Below are 11,894 nucleotides of genomic sequence, written 5' to 3'. Positions count from 1 at the left end.
TATGACGTAAAAGTGAATTTATTCAATTATCACAAAAAGTAAAAATGGACAAAAACCTCACAAAACGACAGTGTATACTATGACGTAAAAGGGAATTTATTCAATTATCACAAAAAGTAAAAATGGACAAAAACCTCAAAAAACGACAGTGTATACTATGACGTAAAAGTGAATTTATTCAATTATCACAAAAAGTACAAATGGACAAAAACCTCAAAAAACGACAGTGTATACTTTGACGTAAAAGTGAATTTATTTAAAAATCATAAAAATTCAAAATGGACAAAAACCTCAAAAAACGACAGTGTATACTATGACGTAAAAGTGAATTTATTCAATTATCACAAAAAGTAAAAATGGACAAAAACATCAAAATACGACAGTGTATACTATGACGTAAAAGAGAATTTATTCAATTATCACAAAAAGTAAAAATGGACAAAAACCTCAAAAAACGACAGTGTATACTATGACGTAAAAGTGAATTTATTCAATTATCACAAAAAGTAAAAATGGACAAAAACCTCAAAAAACGACAGTGTATACTATGACGTAAAAGTGAATTTATTCAATTATCACAAAAAGTAAAAATGGACAAAAACCTCAAAAAACGACAGTGTATACTATGACGTAAAAGTGAATTTATTCAATTATCACAAAAAGTACAAATGGACAAAAACCTCAAAAAACGACAGTGTATACTTTGACGTAAAAGTGAATTTATTTAAAAATCATAAAAATTCAAAATGGACAAAAACCTCAAAAAACGACAGTGTATACTATGACGTAAAAGTGAATTTATTCAATTATCACAAAAAGTAAAAATGGACAAAAACATCAAAATACGACAGTGTATACTATGACGTAAAAGAGAATTTATTCAATTATCACAAAAAGTAAAAATGGACAAAAACCTCAAAAAACGACAGTGTATACTATGACGTAAAAGTGAATTTATTCAATTATCACAAAAAGTAAAAATGGACAAAAACCTCAAAAAACGACAGTGTATACTATGACGTAAAAGTGAATTTATTCAAAAATCAAAAAAATTCAAAATGGACAAAAAACCTCAAAAAACGACAGTGTATACTATGACGTAAAAGTGAATTTATTCAATTATCACAAAAAGTACAAATGGAGAAAAACCTCAAAAAACGACAGTGTATACTATGACGTAAAAGTGAATTTATTCAATTATCACAAAAAGTACAAATGGAGAAAAACCTCAAAAAACGACAGTGTATACTATGACGTAAAAGTGAATTTATTTAAAAATCAAAAAAATTCAAAATGGACAAAAACCTCAAAAAACGACAGTGTATACTATGGAGTAAGAGTGAATTTATTCAATTATCACACAAAAAAAATTGACAAAAAACCTCAAAAACGACAGTGTATACTATGACGTAAAAGTGAATTTATTCAATTATCACAAAAAGTAAAAATGGACAAAAACCTCACAAAACGACAGTGTATACTATGACGTAAAAGTGAATTTATTCAAGAATCAAAAAAATTCAAAATGGACAAAAACCTCAAAAAACGGCAGTGTATACTATGACCTAAGAGTGAATTTATTCAATTATCACAAAAAGTAAAAATGGACAAAAACCTCAAAAAACGACAGTGTATACTATGACGTAAAAGTGAATTTATTCAATTATCACAAAAAGTAAAAATGGACAAAAACCTCAAAAAACAACAGTGTATACTATGACGTAAAAGTGAATTTATTCAATTATCACAAAAAGTAAAAATGGACAAAAACCTCAAAAAACGACAGTGTATACTATGACATAAGAGTGAATTTATTCAATTATCACAAAAAGTGCAAGGCGGAGTTGTGTGTTTTTGACATTAATATATATGTGTGGATTTTTTTTTTGTTCACAAATGTCCTTGTATTTATTCTTGAATCTAATTCATTTTTGTGAAACTCCTGCATATATTTGTGGATCGCATTCTATTGATTTGTGAAAATCTTTATTTTTTGTGAATCGCTTTACATTTATTTGTGGATAACAATACATTTGTTTGGAATAAAGCTACAATAATATCCCCATATGAATGGCTGGTTCTGTTTTTAAGTCCATACAAGTCCACCTATCCATCATATAACTGCTCCACACGGCTCTGGGGGTTAATAAAGGCCTTCTAAAGCGAAGCGGCGTTTGTTTGTGTAAGAAAAATATCTATATTTAAAACGTTAAAAGAGACCAAGACAAAACACTGGTCATGAATTAAAATTGTGAATTATTTTTAAAGAGAAATGTCAGAGGATTTTGATGTAAGAGAAGAGAGGCTTGAGTTGGTTGCCCATCGAGAGACGTCAAAGCTTTAGCGCAAGTCGACTTGCTACCACTAACACAAATGCACCACTTCACAAACCAACCGTCTCCTTTGACTTTGTATTGTGGGAAGCGGAGTCCTTGTCATTTCTGACTCATAACAAAAAACAGAACAATGTCTAAAAGCTGATATGTGACAAGGCGTACAGCAAACTAGCTAAAAAAAAAAACAGAACCAAAACCCCAGAAGTTTTATAAGTTTTTGACCCAAAAAATGAGCATTTAAAGGGTTAGTTCACCCACAAAAAACAACGAAATAATGACTTGTATCCACATCTTTCCCGAACTCTGACCTTTCCCATGATCGCTGTGGCAACGTAGAACACGCCGGTAACGAGCTTCCGGTTTACATTAGTCTGTACTGTTATCAGCTAAACGATTGGTTGTATTATCAGGATTCAGGAGTAGACTTTTACAACAACGCTTCAGGCAAAATGATCACATGTCCCAGATGGTGGCATGGATCTGACTATCTTACAAGAACTTACTAATATCTGTAGCACTAAGCGGTTCACCTGAGTTATGCGGCGCAGACATTTTGCCACTGTGTGGTAGGCTTGGCTATTCCTATGAACCACGCGAGAGTTACCTTCCGTCAATGCGCCTGTAAATCGATTTTATTTTATTATAAATAAAGGTTTTGTTGTTTCTAACGAATTATTTTATTTTGTTTATATTTCCACTTTGCGGGAGTCCCGCAAAATAATTGTATTTTCCCGCAACTCGCACACAATAATATCTTGCCGCCCGCATCCGCATTCACCATCAAATATTATCCAGCGCCGCACTCGGTTGTGCTGGGTCCCGCGGGAGTGCAGGTCTCCATTTGGAAGGTAACGTTAGGCTGTTAGAGCGGTCTTGCTACACATTGCATCTGTAAATTATTGAAAACAATAAACATACCCTTGCAAAAAATGATTTTGCAGTTTTACTGCAGTATTTTAAATAGTTTAAACTAATATATAAACTCAATAATTACATTTACAGTAATGAAATGTTAAATTCATTGAAGTTGATCTATTTTCATGTTGATTAAAAAAAAGTCTACTGACAATGTCTGACTTGAACAATATTTCAACAATTACAAATATTAAATTACTTCTACATCACATTTCTTGAGTTTATCTGAAATTCGTTGGGCATTGAACGTGTGTAGGGTGCTAGGCAACATGTCAAACGGGTCTGTTTATGATGCATGGTTTATGGAAACAAGGTTTCAGAGGTGTGAGACCCAGGCGCTCAGCGCTCATTAACCCCGGCTCGTTCTTCTGATGACTGCCGCTGCCTGGCAGAAGCCCCTCCCATGATGCAAATTCACGTCTGTTGTGTAGTGAATGAAGCGAATGGATTCAAAATGTTTACGCGTCCCACTTCGTGCGAATAGCACTATTTATTTGCGTCACTCGCGTCTGGTGTGAACGCAGCATAACTGTTACGTGCTAAACAGGAACTGAGATACCGTCAACCGGAAGTATCGAGTGTCATGGCGACGCCCACTAAGTCTTGCAGGAAAGTTGTGGATGATGATGGGCCGATTTCAAAACTCAGCTTCGAACCGTTATGAATCAGTTTATCGATTCATGATTCCGATTGCCAAAGTCATGTGATTTCAGCAGTTTGGCAGTTCGACACACGATCTGAATCATGAATCAATACGCTGATTCATAACGGTTTGAAGCTGTTTTGAAATCGGCACATCATATTATGTCGTTATTCAGTTGTTTTTTGCGCACCAAAAACTATTCTCGCTGCTTCATAAATGATTGTAGAGCCACTGTAGTGAGATGGGCTTTGTAACGCCGTCTTTAGTGCCTTTATGGGTCTTGAGAGAGGAAATGACATTGGTGTCAATGAAGGCCTTTCTGAGCCATCGGATTTCAACAAAAATATCTTCATTTGAGTTCTGAAGATGAATGGAGGTCTTGGGGCGGCAGTGGCTCAGTGGTTCATGTAGGTTGTCTACAAACCAGGAGGTTGGTGGTTCAATCCCCGGTTCCACCTGACCAAGTGTCGAAGTGTCCATGAGCAAGACACCTAACCCCAGCTGCTCCCGACGAGCTGGATGGCGCCTTACATGGCAGACACCGCCGTCGGTGTGTGAATGGGTGAATGTGAGGCAAAAATGTAAAGCGCTTTGGATAAAAGCGCTATATAAATGCAGTCCACTTACGGGTGTCGAATGTGATGTTTTGGTGAAGAATTAATGACAGAATTAATTTTTGGGTGAACTAACCCTTTAAGGACACAACAGTGGATGTAGGCAATTGAGAGAGCGCAACATTATATTTCACAGAACTACACTCACTAGAGGGGAACAATGACAGGAAATAATGTAATACCGGTATATAAAACTGACATTTGAATATTTGACTTAACAGTGACAAAATGATTACTGCACACGTAGGCGTACTGAGCATCAGGTCCCAAAATGTGCCCATTCTTCCTGATGAAACTTCACGTCTTATTGCCTGTATCCACTTTGGTCTCCTTAAACGTTTGTTTTTTGGATTGACAACTTATAAAAATGTTTTTTTGTTTTGTTTTTTTTAGCTTGATTGCTGTATACCCTGTCACATAACAAAAAACACAGAAGTGTCTAAAAGCTGATAAGTTCAAGAGTCTGGCTTTGACCATTCTAAAATGGCGGACGGCTAATGTATAGCGGCCCGTAGAAGCAGTTGCTAATGAGGCATCTACGTATAGCTATGATTTTTAATATAACTCTGATTGTGTTCGTCTGAAAGAAGAATGTCATATACACCTGGGATGGCTTGAGGGGGAGGAAATCATGGGCTAGTTTTCATTTTTTGGTGAACTAACCCTTTAAAAAATCAGGTCAGAGGTTCAGCTGACAAAAAAAGTTGGGGAATCCCTGCATTGTACATGAATTTGTACATTTTAATGTGTTTGAAAGACAAAAGACTTCCAAAGACATTAACACATGATTAAATGACTCGCTGAGTGATAATTCAAATAATAATGTGTTGATGATTAGATATGTAATGCTAGCCTAGAAATCTAGACGCACCCTAGCGGCAGCAAATCTAATCTGCCCGCGAGTGTCGTCTAGCAACTCTCAATACCCTTCTGAGCTGTAAACGCCAAACTCTTGCCGGGCCAATCACATCGTGTGTAGAGTCAGTGGGCGGGGCCATAATGACGACGGTCAAGTTGCGTTTGCGTGCTTCTAGTGGCGGTCTTTCGAATCAGCTTTGACCGCGACTCTGGAAGACTTGGAGTTAAGCTTTTCTCTGAGAAAAGAACAAAGAATGGCACTGAAGTCATTCTTAAGAAGGGAAGATGTGTTCGGAGTTTAGCCGACCGGATACGGTGAATGTTTAATCTATCAACAAGCTCTGCTTCACCTTCGTTGCTCTGGTTGGTGTAGTGCTATCCTATCGCGTGCAGAGGGAGTTTGAAAGACAACCGTTTATCCGTCCCTCAGATTGAGCTGTCTAAGGTGAGTTTCCAGACCAAACATCTTGATGTGGGTCTGGCTTGTCAGGCTACTGTAATGCTGCAGTGTTGAGAAAACACTTGATAAAAGTAAAATGATTTCTGTAAATCCACTGATCAAATGGTCTGTGCGCGCAATTCCACAAATCTTCTGAACGTATATAAGTGGCAGTAAGATTTTTTTTTAGAAAGTGATTAAAAATAGCTACGTAAGGAAAAATAAATGAATTGCCATTGTGAGAATAACATGTAAAAAGTAACTAGTCTGATTACAGATACTTTTAAAGTAATCTCTAAATTACTTTATTTTTTTGCATTCTGATTACGTAACGCAGATTACATGTGATCAGTTACCGACCGTTTACCTTCCAATATGAGGGACACTTTTTCTGCATATGAAAATGTTTTAATTGTAAGGAACAACTTTTTGCCATAATACATGTACATTCAAGATTAATGATACATCTGTTACAATACATACTTCATTCTGATGTTGGTGTCCGAACAGAAATGTACATATATATTTTAAACGATTAGAAACCAGTGCACAATGTTGATTAGGGACATAACAGTCAACAAGTAACAAAGGTTTCCCACATTCGATTTGTACAGCTCTCCAGGTTAGCACAGTCTCTAAAACTAAAGTAAAAAATAGAGTCTGAAATACAGCGGACAGTAGTTTCCTCATAGAAATCCAGGGCTTTTCTCTTTATTTACAGTGCAATAATACACATGGAAAGGAGGATCATAAATGTTTCACAGTAGAAATAAAAATAAATGATTTGCCTTTTATGCACTTAATCAACAGTCTTCAGTTATGGTTTAACATTGCACACGTGTATGACGATGGGGATGTTTTAGAGGCTTTGGTACATGAGCTCCTGTCGGAAGTAAACCTTTCATAAGGGCTAAAAACATCCCTCGCACTCGCACACATTCAACCGGAACCAAGAACAAAAGAAATTGGCAAGATCTAGGCAGTGAGCAATAGTCACATTATTATCTCCCATAATGGCAGCTGTTATTAAAAGTACAGTTGGGTTTTTTGGGACTGATTTAGGCTGTTCAGAATTGCATATTACCACACTACTACTTCTGTAGTATAAAGTATGCACAGTGTGTTAACTGTCCATATGCATGCGATAATACCCTGATGACCAAATGTGCAGTATATTTAACCATTTCCACTAAATCATTTGATCTGCATGCCAAACGTGGACGTTTTAACTATAAATAGCTATTTCCAAAATACGCTGCACTCTATACTCTTAGTAGAAAGTATACTGTGTGAAGTTTCAGTCAGCTAGTAAACCATTCTGATCAGCCTTAGGCATCAAATTGGAAAAGGGGGAAGACAGTATGGAAGTCAATTACACCTAAAATGTGCAACCAGTATGCAATGTCTGACAAGAGCAATGAGACATTTGATGAAATACAGCCATAACGTGACGAAAGCAGGTCAAATTTAGTGACATTTGTCATTTCAAATCATTTTTTCAGTCTGAACAGTCAGATCCGATTTATTCAAGTAGTTATTTTTCATGATTCGGGATGGCTCATCACTCGCAAGTGTGAATACCGGTAATCAGTCATAAAGATTGGATGTGAAAATAATGACAGGATTTATGTAAACTTACATCCAATAGTTTGGGGTCAGTGAGGTTTATTTATTTATTATTAAAAAAAATACTTTCACAATTTTACTGCTCACAAAGACTGCATTTATTTAATTTAAAAAAAAATATTATGAAATTACAGTTTAAAATAACTTTTTTTCCATTTGATTATATTTTCAAATGTAATTTATTGTTGTTATTAAAGCTGAATTTTCAGCATCATTACTCCAGTCTTCACATGATCCCTCAGAAATTAGTCTCATTAAGGCTGTCAAACGATTCAAATCACATCTACAATATAAGTGTGTGTTTAGATATGCGTGTGTATAATTATTATGTATATTTTAGGGCAGCACGATTTGGGGAAAATATCTAATTGTGATTATTCTGGTTAAATTTGCGATTTAAAATGTGCTTTATTTATTTTTACAAATGAAAAGAGTTTATATATATATATATATATATATATATATATATATATATATATATATATATATATATATATATATATATATATATATATATATATACACATACATACATACATACATACATACATAAATAACATTTTGTGCTTATTGACTAATAACTATATAATTGATTACTAATAAATAATATTTAACAAAATAAGAAATATTATTATTAAAATATTTTTAAGAATAAATATAACAATATAATAATATTTATATTTTACAGAAAAAATATTTTACAAAAAAAAACTGTAGGGTTATCTGTTAACATGCAGGCAGCCTAGGACTAAATCACTAGGAAATGCCTAAAAAGGATTTATTATAAAATATACTATACAAATCTGTGATATCAATTTCTTAATTTTCCAGGAAATCCCTAATGTGAAGCTTTTTTTTTGTTTAATCGTGCCACCCTAGTATATTTGTAAATTGTATATTAGTGTATAATTAATGTATATATTTAAGAAATATTTGCATGTGTGCATGTATGTGTTTGTATATATATATATGTGTATGTAAAATTATATAAATAATATACACACACATATATACACACATACATGTATAATGTATTATATAAAAAAATCTTATATGCATGCATGCAAAGACATATGTAAATCAAGCTTTATTTTGGATGTGATTAATCATGATAAATCGTTTGACCGCACTAATTCTAATATGCTGATTTGCTGCTTGAGAAACATTTCTTATCATCAAAGTTAAAAACAGTTGTGCTTTTGATGAATAACAATTTATTATTTATTAATTGTATAACATTGTAAATACAGGTAGTCACTTTAATGTGTCCTTGCTGAATAAAAGTAAACATTTGTTTAAAATAAGAAAATCTTACTGACCCCAAACTTTTAAACAGTAGTGTACAGTGTGTGCAGAGTGAACAAAGCATGTGGGTAGTAGATGAAGTCAACCAGCATCTAAAAATCGAACTCTGTATGTATATATCCACCATGATATATCCACATACTCTCCACCATGAGGAAGCAGTTTGCTGACCCGTGGAAGAATCTGGACCCTTTCCAGACTTTAGGACACTGAGGGGGCGTGTAGTGAGCACCTCAACCCCTTCACTTCCTGTCATAGAGGAGCATCACGGGCGTCAGAGAGCGACAGATTCAAAGTGCAAAAGTATGGATGCGAAACGTGTTACAAAGGCAACGTCAACTACTTTTATTCCGCGATCATCGTCGTCATCACCTTCAACGAATCGTACAGAAGAAAAGGGGCATTAAAGACGCTAAACAATAAATACTAGTACAAGGTTATTGGCACAGTCCTTTTGGTCACACACTGTTTGGACAACTTCTTCGTGGCGTAGTTATTATTTAAAGGAGCTAACGCAGCCTTGTTTGAGGGTTCAAAACTGTGCTCGACTAAACTGTCCGATGGCATGTTTTATTCGAGGCACACAACACCGTAGTCCCCATTAAGAGCGGAATACTAACGTGTCGGCCGTCAGGGGAGGCTTCTCATGTCTTACAAAAACAGATCTAAAAGGACCTGATTGGTGCGGCGTGTGCTGGAGGCATGTACAGCAAGAAATGGAAAAAAAAATAACCTCAGTCACAGTGTGCTCAAACACCACGAGCATGCAGACAACGCCAGGGTCTGACACAACGGCATTCTGTGGCAGGCAAACGATATAAAGAGTCAAGACGTCGAGGCAGATCCCGGGCAGTCTCAAGCCTTGGGCTGTTGGGAAGGAGAGGACGAGATTCGGCGAGGCAGGTGGGCAGCAGCCTACTCTTGTTCTCACTTATTCTCGATAAGGGTCTGCACCTTGTGTACCAGCTCCCGCGCTATTTGGAGGATGTGCTGCACGTCGTGGCGCTCGGCCATCTCTGTTAGAGAGGAACACACACACAATACAGTGATTCAGAACACTGACATTTTCACATCGCCACATGCTGCATTTCCGGTTGGTTCAAAATTGACAATTTATACACTGACTAAGTACATCATGAATCCATCTTCCGAAATGCGTTTTTGTCTTAAGCCGGGTACACACTGTGCGATTTGGCCGTCTGAGACAAATTTTGCAAATACTAAAAGATTCCTCTGATCCTAGGCTAAAATCTGACGTTTTTGATCGTTACGGCTGTTTCAGACCGCAAGCGTGAGCAGCGCTTCAGCGTAACTACACGCGCGAGAGTATTTACACTGGAAGCGTTTATACAGCGTTACAGCAGTGCCTCCCACAATGCTAGAGCCTATATATACACACCTGTCTGAGTATTACATACTAAACTAAAAGATAATTGCCTTCAAAAATAATGCGATATCCGATAATATGTGCACATTGTGTCCGAGCCCTGGCCGGCCCGGCTCGACACATTAACTGTAATTATGAGCTTGAGCCCGATTAAAACCCGACCATTTTTAATACGTGGGTGTTCTGACGAGATCGAGCCTGTAATGAGTGAAGCGGACCGGTGTGACTCATGTTAAAGCTAACATTAATGAAATAAGCTGATAACATCGCTGTTTTCTAAGAGCGACTGCACAGCCACATCAAATTTTGCTGCAATATTGTCCTGTTTAACACTGTGAAGCTGCTTTGAAACAATCGTCATTGTAAAAGCGCTGTATAAATAAAGCTGGCTTGATTTGACTCAGCTCAATAATCCGCAGGCGCGCGCTTGTGAACCGCTCACCGGTAAAATGATCAAATCCAGCTCAGACATTTATCTGTAGCTCACTTTGTTGTAGCCATTAAACAATGTTTTTTATTTTCTTTCTTTTTGCATATTATGTTTAAATAAGACTATATAATATTACGTTTTGTTTTTTAGAAAGCATTCTTTCGTTTTGTTTAAATTGTATCATAATTTTAATAAAGGTTTCTTAGGCCAATTGCCTGGGTTTAATAAATAAGAAGCAAATAGCAGACTATAATCGTGACGAAGTCGCCGGAGTGATTGCTTTCATTGCTCATGAACTGGAGCGCGCGTCTCATAAATAAAGCGAAACGCAGAAGGCTACTTGCCTCACAGACATGAGAAATATGCGCATAGAAAGCTTGAAATGTCCACTTTTAAACGAAACGAAAATATTTAATTAAGCAAAGTGCATTGTTGACGCAAGCAGCTCATGCGTTTCTGTTCAAAATACTGCACTCCGTCACTGCACGAGCTGTGGGATTAACGCACATTTTTGCATCCCTAATATATTTTTCTTTAATTTTTTTATATTATAATAATTTTATTTGAACACCTTTATTTTATAGTATTTAAAATACAGGCCTGTAGTTAGCTTTTATATACATTTTCAACCGTTTAAGGTTGAGCTATTTTTTCTCCCCAAAGGTTTCTCTCTCGTTTTACTTTTAGCGTTAGTAGGCTATTTTAAATGTTTTTCAGGTTTCCATGTTTGATTAATGTTTGTATTATTAATAGGCTATTATATTTATAATTTAGCCTAATAGCCAATATAATATGTTTGAGCTGTTTAAAACATTTAGACAAGCCAACGTGCTTCTCTTTGCGCATGTATAATGAAAACACAACCAACATCTTGTCCATAATTCACTGTTTTGCTTTAACACATAGGCTAGTGTAGTTATGCATCAAAAACACTAAAAAGGTGAGTGTATGGTAACTACTAATTATAATGTATTTGGCAACGCAATGTCCTGTGAGTTTATCAATCGTCATTTTTACGATGCTGTCGATTATCGTCTGATGATGACTGTTATCGGGATATTTGTGAGACATCGTCGAAATACGATAATATCGTCATATCGCCCAGCCCTATATTACTCTCTCAAAATATATTTAATTACTTATTACTTTTAGCTTTTTTATTGCTTATTAAATTCAACTTTATCTTTAACTTTATATAACTTTCATAACAGGAATACATTCCATTTTAAAATATATTCAGATAGAAAAGCTACTTTAAATTCTTTCACAATGTTACTTTTTGTGTTTTATTTTTGAAAAAATAAATGCAGTCTTGGTGAGCATTAGAGACTTCCTATTAAA

General features: G+C 35.6%; 1 protein-coding gene across 6 annotated transcripts in view; it reads right to left on the bottom strand.

Annotated features, from left to right (window-relative positions):
* Positions 1-8,498: 8,498 nt before the first annotated feature.
* sgsm2 (small G protein signaling modulator 2) overlaps positions 8,499-11,894 on the bottom strand; it is a 72,554-nt gene continuing 69,158 nt past the window's right edge. For all 6 annotated transcript variants that reach the window (XM_067451234.1, XM_067451236.1, XM_067451235.1 and 3 more), the window contains one exon: positions 8,499-9,752. In XM_067451234.1, coding sequence (XP_067307335.1) covers positions 9,664-9,752 — 89 coding nt within the window. In that variant the 3' untranslated portion in view covers positions 8,499-9,663. The remainder of the gene's footprint in view (positions 9,753-11,894) is intronic.

This window comes from Pseudorasbora parva, chromosome 8 (assembly GCF_024679245.1).
Source record: "Pseudorasbora parva isolate DD20220531a chromosome 8, ASM2467924v1, whole genome shotgun sequence".
NCBI lineage: Eukaryota > Metazoa > Chordata > Actinopteri > Cypriniformes > Gobionidae > Pseudorasbora > Pseudorasbora parva.
Note: the sequence above shows the minus strand (reverse complement) of the source record. Positions and strands in the feature narration are given on the sequence as shown.